Source organism: Rattus norvegicus, chromosome 11 (genome assembly GCF_036323735.1).
Source record: "Rattus norvegicus strain BN/NHsdMcwi chromosome 11, GRCr8, whole genome shotgun sequence".
Lineage (NCBI taxonomy): Eukaryota > Metazoa > Chordata > Mammalia > Rodentia > Muridae > Rattus > Rattus norvegicus.
The window spans coordinates 58102608-58122231 of NC_086029.1; the positions used below are offsets into that span (position 1 = coordinate 58102608).

General features: G+C 40.2%; 1 protein-coding gene and 1 long non-coding RNA gene across 8 annotated transcripts in view; one reads left to right on the top strand and one right to left on the bottom strand.

Annotated features, from left to right (window-relative positions):
• Nucleotides 1–19161, bottom strand: part of Zbtb11 (zinc finger and BTB domain containing 11) — a 60414-nt gene extending 41253 nt beyond the window's left edge. For 5 of the 7 annotated variants that reach the window (XR_005491031.2, XR_010055958.1, XR_010055957.1 and 2 more), the window contains exons 1-3: nt 17031–19161; nt 8945–9180; nt 7344–7575 (exon numbers count right to left, since the gene is read on the bottom strand). Coding sequence is in view for 2 of the 7 variants with exons in the window: in XM_039088374.2 (XP_038944302.1) it covers nt 7344–7575; nt 8945–9180; nt 17031–17340 (778 nt within the window). In the remaining 5 variants the exon portion in view is untranslated. Of the gene's footprint in view, nt 1–7343; nt 7576–8944; nt 9181–16612 lie in introns of all 7 variants that reach the window. The other 2 variants (XR_005491033.2, NM_001107097.1) reach the window with 2 other exon arrangements.
• Zbtb11os1 (zinc finger and BTB domain containing 11, opposite strand 1) lies at nt 16796–18538 on the top strand. Its single transcript, NR_132626.1, has one exon. It is a non-coding gene; the product is annotated as a zinc finger and BTB domain containing 11, opposite strand 1 (long non-coding RNA).
• Nucleotides 19162–19624: the final 463 nt, after the last annotated feature.

Below are 19624 nucleotides of genomic sequence, written 5' to 3' on the forward strand. Positions count from 1 at the left end.
GGGGGTAGGAAAGTGAATAGACAGGGACAAAGCAACCTGTTCCTGCACCACTCCTTATTTATTACAGATAGCTGTATTTTCTAATAATAGTAGTCCATATAAAAACTTAAGTGAACAAAGTTCGATTCCTTGTCACTTTATTTTTTTAGATTTATTTTATCTTTATTTTTAAAGATTTGGTGCCAGTGACATGACTCAGTGGTAAAGGCACTTGATAACTCGAGACCAATTCCTAGAACCAACACAGTGAACTAGAGAACCAATTTCCACAAGTTGTCTTCAGACCTCTACAACTGTACCTACATAAGTGCCCACATAACTACGCCCACACTAAATAAGTGTACCAAAAACATAAACCAAGTGTGGGTATCTCTGTAATCTTTTAGTGTTCAGAAGTTGGAGCAAGAAGGAGCAGAAGTTCGAGAATACTTCTTGGGCTATACAGGATTCGAGGACAGTCTGGAATACACAAAACCTTATCTCAAAACAAACAAACAACAACAAAAAAAACAAACAAAAACCAAAAAACTATGATTTAAAACGAGGGCTACTAAGTATTTTCTGCAATGAATCAGTGATAAATACTGCAGTTTATAGTTAAAAGGCAGATTAAATGGCTATTGATGTCAATTTTCATTACACAAATAAAAGCACAGACACTGATTTATAGTTTGCTTATCCTAGATTCAAGTATTACTATATAATCATTAGTTAATACTATGAATACTGTTATTTTTTATAACAGAGTAAGTTCTTGGTACTTTACTTTCAGTAGTCATTATTAATTTTCTCTATATTATACATAGATAAAGATGAAATGTAAGAAACAAGCATCACACAGTGAGAGCCCCGAGTCTACTTCTACAGACAGATGATCATGAACTTGTGTAAGACTCCACGTGAAAGTCCGTGGCACAGCACGCCTGCCAATGACTTGGTTCAACACCCAGTTTTCTTCGTCCCCATCCAAAAAACAGTGCCTATTTTCCTCAAGTTTATTTTTCATGAACTTTTTAGGTTAACGTTATGAGGTCTTTATACATGTGTGCTTGTACTTTCTTTCCCTGTGTCCCCACCCACTAAACCCTTCCTCCTTCAGATGATACTCTTCCTCCTCCTAAAGTCTTCCTCACATGTCATATGTGTGCCATTACCCAATTTCTATCCCCTTTATGATCCTGTCCTCTCCTATGACCCCACCCCCTTCTAGTTTTGTGCAAGTATACACACTTTTAAATGTAAGTAATGCATATGAGAAAAAACATGCAGTATTTTTTTTTAACTTAAAGCAATTAAAAATTGTTACAAATGAAACAACAGTTAAAGAACCCACCACACTGGTAACACTGAATATCCTGGGGTGAATCTCAGAAAAATCTCAGACTTGTTTGAAATAAATGACACAAAATAGATAATTTGTCCTTAAAAGTGTCAGAAAAAGGGAATTTTTATTTTTGGATTTTGTGTTAAGAAAAGATCTCACTATATAAACTAGACTGGCCTCAAACTGGAAGATATACCTGTCTCATCCTCTTCAGTGCTAGGATTAAAGTCATGTGCCAACACACCCAGCTCAAAGATAAAAATCTTTACTTAACAATGATTTGAAGTTCTAACCGCTGTCCTACAAAAGCGCTGACTTCATTTTTCTCTGCAATGGCAGCAAGTTCCATTTTCTGCATACACCGCCTATTTACCCATTTATATTGATGGCCACCTAGTCTGGTTCCATTTCCTACCTACTATGACTAGTGAAGCAATAAACAGAGGTGTACAAGTGTCTGAAAGTTCATTTTTAGAGTGAGTATGTTTGTTTACATTATTTGTTTCTTTGAGACAGGATCCCTCTACATTACCCTGGTTGTCCTGGACCTGACTATATAAACCAGGCTGGCCTGTAACTGACAGAAGCCTGTCTCTGAATAATGGTACAGACCACCTTGCCCAGCAACTCCATATTTTTATAGTGGCTACACAAGTATACTTTCCAACTCCAGTGAATGAAAGTTCTTGCCTCACATTCTCACCAGTATCTCTTGTTGCTTATTTTCTTGATAATTGTTATTCTGACTTGGATGAAAAGAAATCTCAAAGCAGTTTGCAAACTTTAAAAAAATGTCCAGGTGTTTTGCTTGAATGTAGGTCTGTGTATTACTTTCATTCTGATGCCCTCAGAATATATGAGGTATCAGATCCCATAGAATGGGAGTTACAGATGGCTGTGAGGTGCTGTGTGAGTGCTGAAAATTGAACCTGGATTCCCTAGAAGAGCAACCAGTGCTCATAACTCCTGAGACATCTCTCCAACCTCTCAAACCAATTTTAATTCAAATTCCTCTCCAACCTCTCAAACCAACTTTAATTCAAATTCCTCTGAGGGGTAAGGGTGGTAACACTGGAGTTCAAGTATTTATTGGCATCTGTATTTCTGCTTTTGAAAACTGACTATTCAGTGCATTTAACTATTTGTCAAAATGGTGTGTGTGTGTGTGTGTGTGTGTGTGTGTGTGTGTGTGTGTGTGTATACTTGATTTTTGTAGTTCTTCATATAGCCTAGGTATTAATCCCAGTGTGATGTGAAGTTGTCAGAACTTCTTACCCATTCTCTATGTTGTTTCTTCACTATTGTTTTTTTCCTTTGCTTTTCAATTTCATGTTATCTCATTTGTTAATTCTTAGTATCACTGCCTGGGCTAAAAGTCCCTTTTAATAAAAAGTCCTTGCCTGTGCCAGTATCTTAAAGTGTTTTTCCCAGCAGTTCAAAGTTACATTAAGATCTTTGATCAATTTTTAAGTGATTATTTTGGTGAGACATATGGGTCTAGTGAACAATATGGATTCTGAACGAATCCATTTTGCCCCACACTGTTAAAGTAGCTGTTTTTGTTTTTTTTTTTTAAATATATGTTTGTCAAAAGTAGTAGTTCTAACTTTGTAGTGTAATGGATTGGCCTGATGCTGCTTGTATTCTAACACTAATACTGTGTCTTCAAGACTGATTGTCCCAAAGAGTGTGCATTGTAGACCAGCTTGATGCTTGACCTTGCCCCCAAGTTACTTCTAATTGGTGAATAAAGATGCTGCCAGTCAATAACTGGACAGAAGAGGCATAGGTGGGTTTTAGGCTTCCTGGGCCTGGAGGGTAGGAGAACCCTGAGGAATAGGGAAGAAGGTGAATGAAGAAGTCATTAGGTCAGTCATAAAAATGGGGCTCTGAAGGTTGGCCAAAAGGAGTTAAGAGAGGCCCAGATGAAACATAGTAATAACTTGGGATTATCGATAGAAAAGAAGATTCTAATATCAGAGAGGGTAGATATCTGCCTATTTCTTGTGCTTTTTAAGGCTTATTGTAAATAATAAAAAAGTTGTGTGTCTTTTATCTGGGAACCGAATGATCAAGATAGAAACCCAGGATTAGGATTAAAAAATTTCTATAACAATATAGGTCCATAGGGCAGATATTATGATACCTCTAGCACTGATCTTTCTGCTGAAAAGACAATACAAATCCTATTTGTCTCTATTTAAGGACCCCATTTGTCTCCATTTTAAGGACCAGGCCTGATTTCAAAATAGGCCACAAGGCACCAGCTTCAGGAATAGACCATAAGTCCCAAAAAACTAAGTCATAGGATAGACACCAGCTCTAGGAACCATAAAATCCAGAATAAGACCATAAACCCCCTCCCAAAGAACATCCTGGGGATAACCACAAAAATGGGGAAATATTTTATCTCAGAATGGGCCATCTGCTCTGGGCAGCCCTATTTCATCACATGGTTGAACATCCATGACATAGAAATGCAGAGCGCTGACTACCTGTAAGCCACCCCTCCTACTACCCCCAGCACCCACCAATGAAATTTTAGGTTACCTAATCCTTCTAGAGAGTTCCCCCCAATTCCTAGAAGAAGGCCTGCATGGCTTTGTTAGGGGTTGCCATTTCAAAGAATGATTGGCCCCAACAGGCTGATTGTTTCTGCAGAATAAATGCTCTTTGTTTTTACATGCTCCGGTCTTCTTTCAGCCATTTTGGACCCTTACACTGATAAGGATTGCTTTTGCTACTTGTGTTTTGGTTTCCATATAAATTTTAGGGTTCCTCCCCCCCTAGCTTTGTGAATGAGAATGTTATGGATTTTGATGGAGATTACATTGAATCTGTAGATTGCTTTGGGAAATATAACCATTTTTATAATCTTCATCCTGCCAAGTCCTTCATATGGCATTTCTTTCAATCTAATGTCTTCTTTTGTTTCTTTACACAGTCACCCAGGTCTTCTTACCCTCACACCCATACACCAAGCGTTTGCAGGCCTACTCTCCACACTCTGCTCCTTTCATACAGCAGCATATCCTCCTAAATCAGAGAGATCAATGTCCTTAAAGGAGATAAACTGTTAAAGAGACTTAATAGAGACAAAGAAAATGTTTTTATTCAAAGTATGTAAAATACATGAACAGAGGACATACAAGTTATTAAATCATATACTACTAATATCTACATTCTGATCTAAGTTCAAAGATCTACAAGGGGAAACTGAGTCCCCATGGAGGAAATAACATGGTTCCAAATGACAAAGTGTTTAAAATAATTGATGTGTTCAAAGTATCATTTAAAAAAAGAAGTTAAATTATTCAGATTCCGTGTGTTAAGAAATAATAGGCAAATAATTGTACTTCATTAGCTATTACACACACACACACACAAACACACACACACACACACACACACCCCAAAACATTTTCAGCTAGAAGCAACTTCTCTGTGACCTAGTGAGGAAAGGAGTCAGAATAAAATAAAATTTAGTAAGTGCCCAAGTCGCAAGGCCCTGGGTTCAGTCCTCAGCTCCGGAAAAAAAAAAAGAAAAAAGAAAGCCCTAGTGACAAATTAAAAGTGCCCAAGTCCAGGGTTCTAAATCCACAGAATAAACACAGCTTCAACCCTACAGCTCCCTGCAGCGGGTACTTTCCAAAGGTAAGAGACAGGGGGCCCTGCTCTCAGGACAAACCTCCAGCAAAATTCAGAAGCAATGATTGCCAATTTCAATAACTTGGAGGGCAGCAGCTAGACACTACCATGACAGACAACCTGCATTAAAACTGAGCTCCCATGGGTACCTACAGACAAGGACAACTGCAGGCTAGGACGCCTCAATCTAACCAGATTCTACCAATTATTCAAGAAGACTCTATCAATGTTCCTCAAAGTGGTTTATAAAACAGAAAAGAAGGACTCACTGCACCAAACTCACTCCATGATGCTATCACACCCTAGTATAAACTGGCTAAGAGTGTGCAAACAGAAGATATAAAGAAAAACAACTGTAGACCACCTTTCCTAGTGAACACAGATACAAAACTTCTAAGCCAGGTATAATAACACATCTTTAATTCCAGGACAGCCAGAGCTACATTTTTTAGAGACCCAGTCTCTTAAAAAAATAAAATAAAGGAAAAGGAAAAAAAATCTGAACTATACTGTTGTAAACTAATACATTAAGGGACCAATTTGAACGCAGTACTCAGGAGGCAGAGGCAAGCGAATCTCTATAACTCTGAGTCCAACCTGTCTATACAGTGAGTTCCAGGATAGCCAGAACCACACAATAAGACCTTGCTCTGCCCACAAAAAAGACATTGATGCCTTGTGAACCAATTGGTTTGATTCCAGCGATTCAATCTTGATTCATCAAATTCAAACCAATAAAGCACAATACAGCACACAGCTATTACTGAAACAACATGACAGCAGGGCACGTTAGCCCATGTCTTAAATCCTAGCACTCAGGCTGGAGAGATGGCTCAGTGGTTAAGAGCACTGACTGCTCGTCCAGAGGTCCTGAGTTCAAATCCCAGCAACCACATTACAACCATCTGTAATGAGATCTGATGCCCTCTTCTGGTATGACTGAAGAAAGCTAGCTTATATATAATAAATAAATAAATCTTTTAAAAAAAAAAAAATCCTAGCACCCAGGAAGCAATGGTTGGTATGTGAATTTCTGTGAGTTAAGGTCAGCATGGTTCACATAACAAGTTTCAGACTAACTAGTGCATTTATAGAGACCCCTTTGTCTAAAACAGGAAAGAAAAGAAATAAACTAACCACATAATGATCTTAATTGATAGCAGAGAGGACCTCTAACAAAGTTCCACATACTTTCATGATAAAAGCTCCAAATAAACTAGGAATGAAAGGAACATATCTCAGCATAACAAAGGCCATCTATCTACAGCAAACCTGTAGCCAGCATTGTACAAAAGGAGGACTATCTAGAATGAGAGCAGAAATTGCTGTCCACTCTCCATTTTTTCTGAATATACTGCCTGAAGTCTTAGAACAATAAAGCCAGAGAAAAAAGTACAAATCATAAAGTCAGGAAATTATCCTTACTTGCAAATGACATGATTCTATACTTAGACTCTAAAAAAGTAAAAAAATAAAAAACCATCAGATACTATAAACATGGAAAGGCTCTACCCTGTTCACAGGGTAGCAGAACAAACACTGTCTAAATACTAACTGAAGCAGAACAGACTTTGACACAATCACATTCTTTTACAGAACTAGAAAAAACAATTCTGCTCTGAAATTATATTATAGAGCCACAGTAACAAAGACAACAACTAAAACCATGGTGCTGGCACACAGACAGAATCCTGCAACCTCAGTGGTCCAAACACTGAACTTCAGGTTGGTGACAGACTGAGAGAACTGACCTCAGAAAAAGTGGAAAGAACTGGTAAAAGCAATAGAAAAAGACATCTGATGGAGACCCTATATAAATATATTCACTAACAAGTACCTTCACCACACACACATTACACATACAAGTACAAAATATAAAATCCCATGTTCCACAAAATGAGATGATATTAAATAGGTAGTTTCAAAGTACATTTTCCCCGATGTAATAACACTCAATTATAGATTTTTCTCCAGCTGTTTTATTTCAACTCCAGAAACCGTTCTGCTACAGTTCCCTGGCCTAACCTAAGAGGCAGTGGTAAGAAGATGGCCTGCCCGACAGGCTTCGTTGCCCACACCTTCAATCTGTGCTTGGGGGCAGAAGCAGACAGGTCTCTGAGTTCAGAGGCCAGCCTAGTCTATAGTGTGAGTTCGAGGACGAGGACAGGGGCTACAAAGAGAAACGAAACAAACAAAAATAAATGACAGTTTTTGCACAACAGTCTTAGATTTCTTGCTTTAAAGGGGACTTTCTCTTGAGAAAACGGGCCTCTAGTCTTGTATCAATTCTATTTGTTTGGAAGATACATTTCTATTTATCTTCTAGACTCTACTTATTAACAAAGAGCAAAGGGTATTAGAAAAAGCTTACCAGAAAGATCCACGACAGCCTCGTGACTAGAAACTGCTCCTTTCTCAATAAAAAGATCTCGAAAATATTCACTATTAGCTGAGAGAACAGACTTATGAGCTTTGTACTCCTCCCCTTCAATTAACAATGTGACATCACAGAACTGGTTGGAAAGTCTCTGTTCATTCAGCTGCTTCAGAACTGCCTGGCAATGTTTTGGAGAAGACCGTTTTACCACTCCTTTGGTGTCAACCTGTCAAAATATGTTTGAGATAAGAGGTATATTATATATCACCTATATATACCCATTACTTTTAGCAAACAATTTATTATTCTTTCTTTGTCATCTATTTACATAAAATATATCACTATTTCCTGCCTTTTTAAAAGACAGGGTTTCTCTATGTAGCTTTGGCTAAGTCTGAGTTCATTAGACCAAGGTGGCCTAGAACTTCTCCTGCCTCTGCCTCCCAAGGGCTAGGATTAAAGACATGAGCCCCAGGACCCAGCCACAATGTTTTACTTGATCCTACAAAGAAACCTATCCTCCTTTTGTTGCCTCTTCTTTCTGGTCAAACATTTGATGATGCATGACACTAATGTAGCCTAAAGCAAAACAAATGAATAAGTAAACAAACACACCCAAAACCTAGCCAGGACTTAGGCATGGTCGCACCTGTCTTTAATTCCAGCATTTGGGAAGTAGAGGCAGGTAGGATCTGAGTGCCAGGCTATCCTGGTTTACACAGAAAGCTCAAGGACAGCCAGTGATACATAAAGAGATCCTGTTTCAGAAAGAACAATAATAAAAACATAGAAAGGAAGAGAGGGCTGTGGCTTGGTGGGTAGGGTGTTTACCTAACATATATGAAGGCCTATGTCAGCACCTCATAAACCACAATCTGTGGAACATGTCTGTAATCCAGCACTAACACAGAGGCAGAAGTATCAGAACTTCAAGGTCTTCATCACCTGTGAAACTATGTTCAAGGTCAACATTGACTACATGAGACCCTGTGTCAAAAACACTCAACAAGCAGAAGTCCCAGTTTAAGCAATTTTTTATCTTGTTAGGTGACCCACAGTCTAACTCAGAAAAATATTCTATATTCCTGTGTCAATGCATCATTACAAAAGGGAGAAGTTAAAATTAAGACACTAATTACAAACACATAGGCTACATTAATGGTGAAAGCATTGTGTTCAATGAAGAGTAACAACTGGCTTACATTTAGCTCATTGAGCTTATGTAAACAATTAACATGTCTTACACAATAAGCTTTACTTTAAACCGGCAGTTCTCAACCTGTGGGTACTGGCCCCTTTCATGGGGGTCGAATTATCAGTTATCCTGCATAGTAGATATTTACATTATAATTCATAACAGTAACAAATTACAGTTATGAAGTAGCTATAAAATTATATGGATGGGGGTCACCACAACACGAGGAACTGTATTAAATGGTCTCAGCATTAGGAAGGTTGAGAACCACTGCTTTAAACAAATACATCCCTTTCTTCAGCTCCCATAGTCAACAGTGTTGATGTTTTAGATAAACAAGCAAACAAATCATAACATAAAAACCTCAAAAACTGAAAGGTGGATATAAAGTACCACTTACAAATACAAGTTCATGTTTAGATACTGGCTTCTTTTTTGAAGTCTTGGAGGCTGTGGTTGGAGGGGAAGTAAAGTTGCTCAGATCATCCTCTGACTCATTACTTTCTTCTCCAGATTCAAGGTCCAATCCCAATTCTTCCAACATTTCTGAAGCATCTGATATTGGACGGGAGCGATCAAGTTTCTCCTGACATTTGCTACACTGTTTTATGTAATCTTTTACTTGCTTTAATATACCTTCAGTCAAAAAACAAAACAAAAACAATACATCAAATTTAAGTGTTCCTACTTGAAAATGCCTCATTTAATGTACACAACTATTTATATTCAGATGTTCACTCACATCCATTAAAAATGAGTAAATTCTTTAGAATGTGAGATAATAATAAAAATTATCTCAAAATATAAGTATAGGGGCTGGGGATTTAGCTCAGTGGTAGAGCGCTTACCTAGGAAGCGCAAGGCCCTGGGTTCGGTCCCCAGCTCCGAAAAAAAGAACAAAAAAAAAAAAAAAAATATATAAGTATATAAACGTTGGTTTGTTTCCACATTGAGGAAGACTTTTCTTGTTCATTACCAAGTATGTAATTTACTTTGTCATGAGATGATTATATATCCCTGTCCATTTTTGTGTGCATTACAAGGTATCCATGAAATAAAACAGTTACATGCTACATAATTATGTTTCTGTTAGCTATGCATCAAATATATGACAATGCTATTGTAATATAGCCCATACCCCTAGATTCATTTAAGTACAGTCTGTGTTCACAAAACTATGAAATCACCTAATATATTCCTCAGTACCTATTTTATTATTGTTAAATATACGTGAAACAGATACTCAACTATCATGACCTATATAGAGTTAATATGTCTCAAGGTTCATGCAGAAATAAGTCTATTGGGCTGGAAAGATAGCTCAGCAGTTAAGAGTGCTTATTGCTTTTCTAGAGAACCTGAATTCAGTTCCTAGCCCATCAAAAAGCAGTTCACAACCATCAACTCCAGTGGATCTCTCTTCTGACCCCTGTGGGAATGCACACCCACATGGCACATATGCATATACACAAACAAAAATGGGGGCCCTGCCTTTTTTTTTTTTTTTTTTTCTTTTTGAGACAGGGTTTCTCTGGTTATTCTTGCCTGTCCTAGAACTTACTCTGTAGACCAGGCCGGCCTCAAACTCCACCTCCAGGTCCTCCCAAGGATTACAGGCATGTACCACCACTACCCAGCAAATTAAATTAGGTGAAATTTAATTTGAAATAAAATAAATAAAAAAATAAATTTGTTATTGACATTAAGCCTTTCAGATACTAGCATACCACTGTTGGTCTCTAGGTCTATGCCTTTTGTAAATACTTCTTGAATAAACTTATATACTGAACCTTAAGCTGTGTGTGTGTGTGTGTGTGTGTGTGTGTGTGTGTGTATACACATGCACTAACTTGGTACTGCATTATAATAGAGCATTAAAGATTGAATAACTTGTAATGAGAGCTTATTTAGTCAGTTCCTGAGGCCAGGAAGCATGAAACTAAAGGCCAACATCTACTTCAAAACTACTACTACTACAACTAAAGGCACACCTGCTTCCTAACAGCAGAAAAATTATGGCAACCAACAGCTAAAGGCTGACTCCTCTGTCATTCCAAACATATTCTCCATAACAAACGTCACTCTTGTTATAATGACATTAATTACTTAAAGGTATCTGTGATGGCTTATATAAGCTCAGCCCAGGGAGTAGCACTATTAGAAGGTGTGGCCCTGTTGGAGTAGGTGTGCCACTGTGGGTGTGGACTATAAAACCTCATCATAGCTGCCTGGAAGTCAGTCTTCCACTAGCAGCCTTCAGATGAAGATGTAGAACTCTCAACTCTGCCTGCATCATGCCTGTCTAGATGCTGTCATGCTCCCACCTTGATGATAATGGACTGAACCTCTGAACCTGTAAGCCAGCCCCAACCAATGTTGTCTTTATGAGAGCTGCCTTGGTTGTGGTGTTTGTTCACAGCAGTAAAACCCAAAGACAATACTGAATTTCTAATATATGAATTTTGGGTTAATACATTCAAAACCACAGCAAGTAAGTCTACTGTGAATCAATAGATTTGGCAAAGTCCTAGGTTCAGTAGATCACTGTAGAAGTGAATATTTGTTCAAGACAGGGATTCTCTGTGTAGCCCTGTCTTTCTTGAACTCAGAGATCTGCCCCTCTCTGCCTTCTGAGGACTGAGATTGCAGGAGTATACCACCACATATAAAATAAAAACCTATTTCTGAATTTATTAGTGCAGTGAACAGACTTTTTCTATAAAATGTATTTACTATGTGTGTGCTTGATCATGCCATAGCATGTGCGTGAAAGGGCAACTTTCAGAAGTTAGTTCTTAGTAAAGGTTCCAGGGACTGAACTCAAACTGAGAGGCTTTGCAGCAAGTGTCTTTATCTGCCAAGCCATCTGACCAGCCTTAGTGCAACGACTTTAAAACTTTTCTTAAAGGCCACTCCTCTTTTTTTAAGGTATATTTTCATTTTATGTGTATGAGTAGTTGGTTTCATGTATGCATTACATGTGTATGCAAGGAGACCATGACAGAATGTTGGTTCTCATGGAACTGGAGTTATAGATGAGCATAAGTTGCCATGTTAGTGCTAGAAACTGAACCCAGGTCTTCTGCAAGATCAGCAAGTGCTCACCATTTTTCTATATCCTCAGTACAAATGCTTATGTATAGGATGTATTACTGTTGTGAAGGTTGAAGATATGCCTTTGGGGCTGGAGAGATGGCTCAGGTGCTAGGAGCCATCTTGTAGTCACTAGTGCTCTTGTAGTCAACGTAGGGATGCATAATTAGTGTTTTGGGAGACATATTGGAGGAAAGATGATCATATCTATTGTATACATGTATACAAAATCCTTCAAAACATTTAAAAAGAAATGGACAGTTGGAGGGATGGTTCAGTGGTTTAAAGCACTTTCTTGCTCTTGCAGAGGACTCAGGTTTGTTTCCCAGTACCCAACATGGTGGATCATAGCCACCTGTAACAGGATCCTATGCCCTCTTCTAATCTCTGTGAGCATCAGGCATGTACATACGTAAATAGACAAAACAAATAAACCTCAAAATAAAAAAATGTTATCAGTTGACTGTGTTCAAGGAGTGCTAGAGAAATGTCATCAGAAGTATCTGAATAAAGATGAAAATGGCAAGAAAATCTATGTCCCTGTCTACTACAAGAATGTCTGGGAACTATTTTATGACTTTACTCTTGGGCTCAACTCCTAAGAAAATGACAAGATGAAAGTCAGAAGTAGCTCCGCCAATGGGAAATGAAGAAGCCAGATTTTTTTAAAAAATCATATAAAATATACTTAAATTTGTCTACCTAGTGTTTTCTAACACTAATTCACCATATGATTTCTCTAAAAATTTCTTTTAAACCAGATGGTGGTGGCACATGCCTGTAATCCTAGCACTCGGGAGACAAAGGCAGGAGGGTCTCTGAGTTTGAGGCCAGCCTGATCTACAGGGTGAATTCTAGAACAGCCAAGAGTACACAGAGAGACCCTGTCTGGGGGAAAAAAATAATAATACTTTCTTTTAAGAATTACCATAAATAAATGTAAATGTTTTGCCCACTCATACATATGTGCACTATGTGTTTGCCTACTGCCCACACAAATCAGGAAAAACTCCAGTCCCTTAGAAAAGGAGGTACAGATGGCTGTGAACCACTGGGCAGTGCCAGGAACTGAACCTGGGTTCTCTAAAAGAGCAACAAATGCTCTTATTCACTGGGCTCTCTCCAGTCCCAAGATTTCTCTTTTAAAAATGCTCAAATATAGCAGAATTTTTTCTCTATCATGCTCTAAATCTTGCAATTACTGTTAAGATTTTATGTGGTGAGACAAAATACTTCAAAAATAGTGTTTAAATCCCTGTGTGTAGAACAATTTTTACCCCTCTGAATTAGACACAATGTCAATCAATTGTCAGAGATTTCAATAGGAATTATTCCTCCTGTTTTCATCCAGAGCTTTGATATTACTGCTCATCAATAACAAAACAAAGACACCCCCAAACCCCCAAAGCCACAGCCAAACAAACAGCACTAAGCCTGGTACCATGGGGCATGCCTTTAATCCAATAAGGCAGAGATAAGATCCCTGCAAGTTTGAAGCCATCCTGATCTTCACAGAAAGTTCCAGGACAACCAGATTGATAGAGACCCCATCTCAAACTAAAATAAAAGAAGATAAAATAACGGCACAGAAAAATTAACAGCATGTTTTATGAGGGCATCATATAATCACTGCCAAGGGCATGTCTTGATGCAGACAGTTAAGATACGATGGCTGGGTGCTCTTCTGAAAATAACTATTATCCAATGAGAAACACTTAAACTACATATCCAAAACATGAGGCTGAGGCATTTATATCTATACTGTGCTTAGTCTTTCTGCCTCTTTTATGTTGGTACTCCAAGCATTTACCAAGCTCCACCTCCCAGTAATTCTCCTTTTACATTTAGGGAAACAATGATTTTTATGGCTCTTCAGTGAAAGTTTCTATATTTTCCCAACAAGGTCCCTGAGATAGTTCTTTGGATGTCAAGTTATTCATAAAAGATTGCTCATAGAGTATAGAGTCGGAGAGAAATAAATTCTACATTGAGCGCCGTCTGTAGCCCAAAAATTATTTAAAAAAAAAAAAAAAAAAACTGGCTCTGAGATGACCCAATAGTCATCTGAAGATTGAGTCATCTAAAGAGCCAGAGGACCAGTGTTCAATTCCCAGCACCCACAGAGTGGTTCACAACTCCCTCTAATTCCAGTTATTCTGAAGGATCCAATGTTCTCTCCTGGCCCTCAGAAGTACCAACTACACAAGTGGTACACAGATAAACATGCTGGCAAACACCAATACCCGAAATAAAGAAATATTAAGTATCAACAGGATGTCACAAAATTCCATATCTGACTCCTGTGATGGGACAGTCATATGCAGGCACACTAACATTATTGTTTAAAACTGCCTCAAGGTAAGTGTATAAACATAACACACATAAAACATATGATCCTTTGTGTTTTCGAATAGGGCTGTTTCCTTAAGACATCTCATTATATGTATACATAATATGTCCTAACTTGTAAACAACTAATTAAAAAACTTCTAGTCGGGCTGGAGAGATGGTTCAGAGGTTAAGAGCACCGACCAACTGCTCTTCCAGAGATCCTGAGTTCAAATCCCAGCAACCACATGGTGGCTCACAACCATTTGTAATGAGATCTGATGCCCTCTTCTGGTGTGTCTGAAGACAGCTATTGTGTACTTACATATAATAAATAAATAAATACATCTTTTAAAAAAAGGAAAAAACTTCTAGTCTAGCCTGGCACAGAAAGACCACTGTCTCAAATAAAAACAAAACACAAACAACAAAACCCTGTTCCTGAACACTTCAGTCAAGCATCCTTAGTGAGCGCTCATTTAACAAAAGCAGCCTGTGAACTTTCTTGCACTGGAACAGGGTTTTGTTTGTTTTTAAGACAGGATCTCACTATGTAGCTCTGGCTGTCCTGGAACTCAGAGATCAGTCAGTCTGCCTGTGCCTCCCAAGTGCTGGGATTAAAAGCATGAGCCACTATACAGGGTCAGGGATTTTGCTTTTGAACCTCAGCAAATATAAATGCTTCAATCTATGATGGTATTACAATTCCAATTATGATGTTCTGGAAATACCTTTAAGTGTAATACAAATATAATTCACCCAATCTATCAAACATCACAGCTGTGTAGAGCACTGTAGAGTATTGGACATTTACCAGTTATCACCTGCTGATAGGGAATTCTGATTATGCTGCATGCTTAGAAAGACTATATTGACATAGTCCTACCCTGGGGAGGGGAAGGGAGATAAGAAATCTTAGAGCAGGCAAAAAGTACAAGAAATTAGTAAAATGAGACATTTTAAATTTAGACAAGGTCTCACTGGGTAGACCAGGCTGCCTCTGCCTCTCAATATGAACAATATGCAGCCATGATTCTAATTTTACTCCTCACAGTTACATCTCCTTGGAAATTTAATTCAGATTTCTTGTGGGGGTAAACCAGTCTGGTCTCCAATGTGCAGTGATCCTCTGGCCTCTGCCTCTGGAACAATGGAAGTACTGGTATCATATAGGCCTGACTTAACTCAGGTTTTTTTTTTTCCCCCAGCTCATTTATTTATTTGTTTTGTTTTTTGGTTTGGTTTTTTTTGAGACATGGTTAGCCGTGGCTACACTGAATATATTCTATACACCAGGCTGGTCTTGAACTCAAAGATCTGCCTGCCTCTGCCTCCCAAGTCCTTAGATTGAAAGCATAGACTACTGCATCCAGCTTATTTCAAGTATTCTTTAAAAAACAAAACAAAGGACTAGGAGATCACATGAACTGCTAGGGAAGATGGCTAGCAGTTTAGAGCACTTGTTGCTCTTTCAGAGGACCAAGGTCTGATTCCAAGCACACACAGGGCAGCTTACAATCATTCATAACTCCAGTTCTAGAAATTCCGTTTGACCTCTGTGGGCTCCAGGCACACACTTACATTCAAGCAAAACACCAATACACACAAAATAATCTGAAATGTAATTTGAAATATAAGTTCCTAAAATGGGATCAGTGACAAAGTTAATAAACCTAACAAAAATTAAGAGTCTAGGACAAATGAGATGGCTCAAGAAATAAAGGCCCTCGCTGCCAGCCCTTGTCTGCAGGTGTACACATACACACACCACACACAGCAAATAAAATAGAACTAAAAAGCTCACTAGAAAGATTAGAGGGACTGGTGAGACAGCTCAGTACTAAATAGTACTTTTGCTCTTTCAAATGACCAGGGTTCAATTCTCAACAACTACATGGTGTCTCAGGCATCTGTAATGTAACTCCAGTTCTAAATCCAATGCCCTTCCCTGACCTTCGTGAGCAGCTGGTATACACACATTCAGGGGAAACATTCACACACATACAATTAAAAAAAAAATCAAAAAGAAAAAACTTAAGCTTTTCTGTCCTCATCTGCTTTCCAAGGGATCAAAAAGTGTTAGGGTCACTATATTCTGAATCCCAAATAATCAATTAAGTCAGATCTGGTGGTTCAGGTCTGTAATCTCAGCTAGTGAGGCATTCAGAAACTTAACTCAAGGTCAGCCTGAGTAACTTAGTTAGTTAGTCAAAAAGCCAGTTACCTTATCTTTTCTCAACATATACAATGTAACAGTTCCCGGGGCCATTTTCACAAAATAAAGGGAACATTAAAGCATTAGGAAAGAGGATCCCACATCATCACCGTGATTGGTGCGCCAGGGGTGTAATCTCAACACGTGAGAGACTGAGGTGGGAGGATTGCCACAGTAAAACAAGAAAAAATGTGACCAAAATGGCATAATTTTCCCAATAAAACTTCTTATGGTATGTTGGTCTTGTGCCATCTCCCAAAAAGAGAAGAATCTGACAGTCTTTACGGCTGCCTAATGCTCTAAAACCCGGACTCACGACGACTGCGCACCTTTACTCCTAATAACCACATTATTCCTTTTTTTCTATGTCGCAGTTGGAAGAATCAGAGAGATTTGGACCAAGCCTAGCGGCCAAATCCGAGCGGCACTCACTGGAGACTGCTGCCAGGGTTTGGGCCAGCCTTCAAAGGCATAAGGAAGAGAGACGGAAGGTTTGCCTCTGCGTCCAGGCCTCCCACCATCCCCCAGGGGCCTGAGGGGGCGGACCCAGATAGGCCGCGCCACGCCCTCCGCCCGCTGGCCCGGCCCCGAGGGAAGCCCCCGAAGCCCCACCCCGGGCGAGGGTCCGCCCCCAGCCTCCCGGGCCTCCTTCCTGTAGGGAAGTGCGGCTGCTTTCACGTCCCCCACCCGCTCGGCTCGGTCCCGCGGCCGCCGCGCAGCCGAACGCCACCTGGCTAGGGCACAGCGGTCCCAGACTTCAGGCTCGCGAGTGCGCACGCAGGCCTCTCCTCGGACCATGCCCCGCAAAACCTGCCGCCCAGGTGCCCCCTCGCCCGGGGCCAGCGCTCACCTCGCCACCAGTACGTCTTGGACAGGTCATGCCAGGTCTGATGCCGAGTGTGGTGAGTGCCTCCAGGGCCCAGGTGTGCCGCCTCTATGAGGCCCTGGCGCCGCTCCGGCTGCAGCACTACTTCCAACTCCGCAAACGTCTTGCGGTGCCGCTGCCGCCGCTGGTAGTAGAGAGTCCCGCCGCGCACTACGTAGCAGGCGGCAGCCTTGCGGATTTTACGCTTGACATTGCCTTCAGTGCCCGGTGCATAAGGCTCACGTTCGTTCGTCAAATAGCGCAGGATGGCCCGATAGCTTTCCTCGCTTGACATCGCTGGTGGCAGCGCCCTTAGGGCGCCTGTCAGTGGTAGGAAAAGGCAGACAGCGCTCTGGATCAGTAAAGGTGCAACAGTGGCGGCAACACTTTAAGGAGAAAAGGCTACGCCTTTGGTGGGCGCTCTTCGAGGGCGCCCGCAGCGCGAAGGAAGAACCGACGACCTGGTAACCAGGGGGAACTGCACTTCTGCAGCGCGCGGGATCCGCTGGCGACTGACAAAATGGCTGCTGCACCACCGGAAGTGACGCGCGTGCAGGGCGGAGCTAGGGCCCTGATTGGAGCACTCTCAATTTCTGGCTTAGAAGGGGCCGGCGGTGTGACGTCAATACTGCGGGAGGACATTTTGGAAGAGGGTACGCTCTCTCTGGCGGATACAGGGGGTCTTCGGCAGACATCTTAAGTCCTGGCAGTTTCCTCCCCCACCCCCCTTTCTTTTCCCACGCTCTCTGAAAAGCCACGTGTTTGAGCTGTTCGGTGTTTGTTTCCCTGAGACCCTCCCGGTAAACGGTAATTGAGTCGGTTTTTCAGTCAGCTTTGAGACTCGATATACTAGATACCGCCGATTTAGAAACTGTAGCACTTGTTCGCCACTGTCTGAAATTCTGGGCCAAAGACTGCCAAGCATTTAGTACTTCAGTGTTAAAAATTATCCTCTTAAGAATTATCTCCAGGGGGTGGGGTGAGAAAAAAAGAATTATCTCCAAACTACCTAGGTGATTTTCTAGAATCATCACCATAGTGACGACTATGCAGGTCCAGATTATTTAGATGATTAAATTACATGAAGAGGTAACCCAGATTTACCCTTACTGGTCTCAGTCAGCCGTTTCCTTGTAATGTCTGGACACTTGGCGCTCATTTGTTGAAGCTAGAAGGTTCCAGGCTTCCCAGCCCAATGACTCTAGCTGAAGAAACTTTTTTTTTCCTGCCTGAAGGTTACATACATATCTTTGAGGCTTTAAACGTTTATGGGACCACAGGTGAGGAGCAAGCAGGTGGTAGTGGGCTCAGAAACCAGACAGTGATTATGTTTCCATCATATGTTATGGAAACTGAGTGAAAATGGAGAGCATCCTTCTCCCAAGAGGTTCAGATACAGGTTTGTACTGGGTGTGGCTTCATGACCTTTATACTATTTTCAAAAGAAAATGCTAAAGATATTTTTGAATAAAGTCTTGAGAATACACATAAAAGGATGTGGCAAATATAACTTAAGATCCACCTACCATTTGCAGGTAACAGAAACTGTTACTAGTCTTTTTTTTTTTGTTGTTTTTTTGCTTTGTAAATCAAATTTTCCTAAGAAATGCCAAACATAAATATGTGTTTATTTCTTTTTTTTTTTTTTCTTCTTTTTTTCGGAGCTGGGGACCGAACCCAGAGCCTTGCGCTTGCTAGGCAGATGCTCTACCGCTGAGCTAAATCCCCAACCCCAATATGTGTTTATTTCTAGTCTTTTGTGGGCTACATGGGCCATGTCAACTCTTCAAAATTGCTGTGTCCTTGCAAAGGTACTAGACTGGTTTTTTTATACAAATTAATGGTTGTTTTGAGGAAAAGAAATTGCTACTAGGCTGGTGTCAAACCCTTGACAATCCTCATACCTCCAATTCTATATATATATATATATAATAAAATATATCTGCATGGTTGCTGACTGGTCAGACACACCAGAAGAGGGCATTAGATCCCATTACATATGGTTGTGAGACACCACATGGTTACTGGGAATTGAATTCAGCTCTGGTAGAGCAGTCACTGAGCCTGCTCTCTCCAGTCTCCTACCTTAGACTCTTGAATGCTGAAATTGCAGTTTCAACTGCTTCCTAACTTTTATCACTATTGTTTACACACTAGCAGGCTGACATATTGGCAGATGGAAGCTCGATTATCAGGAGAGGGGTCAACTGAGAGATCTCCTGTACTCCAAGGTCGACTGAATTTCATCATGGCAGCCAAGAAGACCTTGAACTGCTGAGGCAGTTTACAGGCAGACCCTGTATACTCCATCCCACTTGAAAACTCAAAATATATGGCTTTGTATCACTTAACTCAGGGAACAAGTAGAATGTACCACGTTTAGGCAATATTGAAAGCTAAACACAGTAGCATATAACTAATCAAAGCACTCAAGTATAAACATCACTGAGTTGAAGGCCAGAATAGGCACTATGTCTCATCCCATCCAAAAAAAAAAAGGGGGGAGGGGGGTGAAGTGGCACCACACCTTTAATCTAGGTACCCAGGAGGTAGCAACAGGTGAATCCTTGAGAATTCCA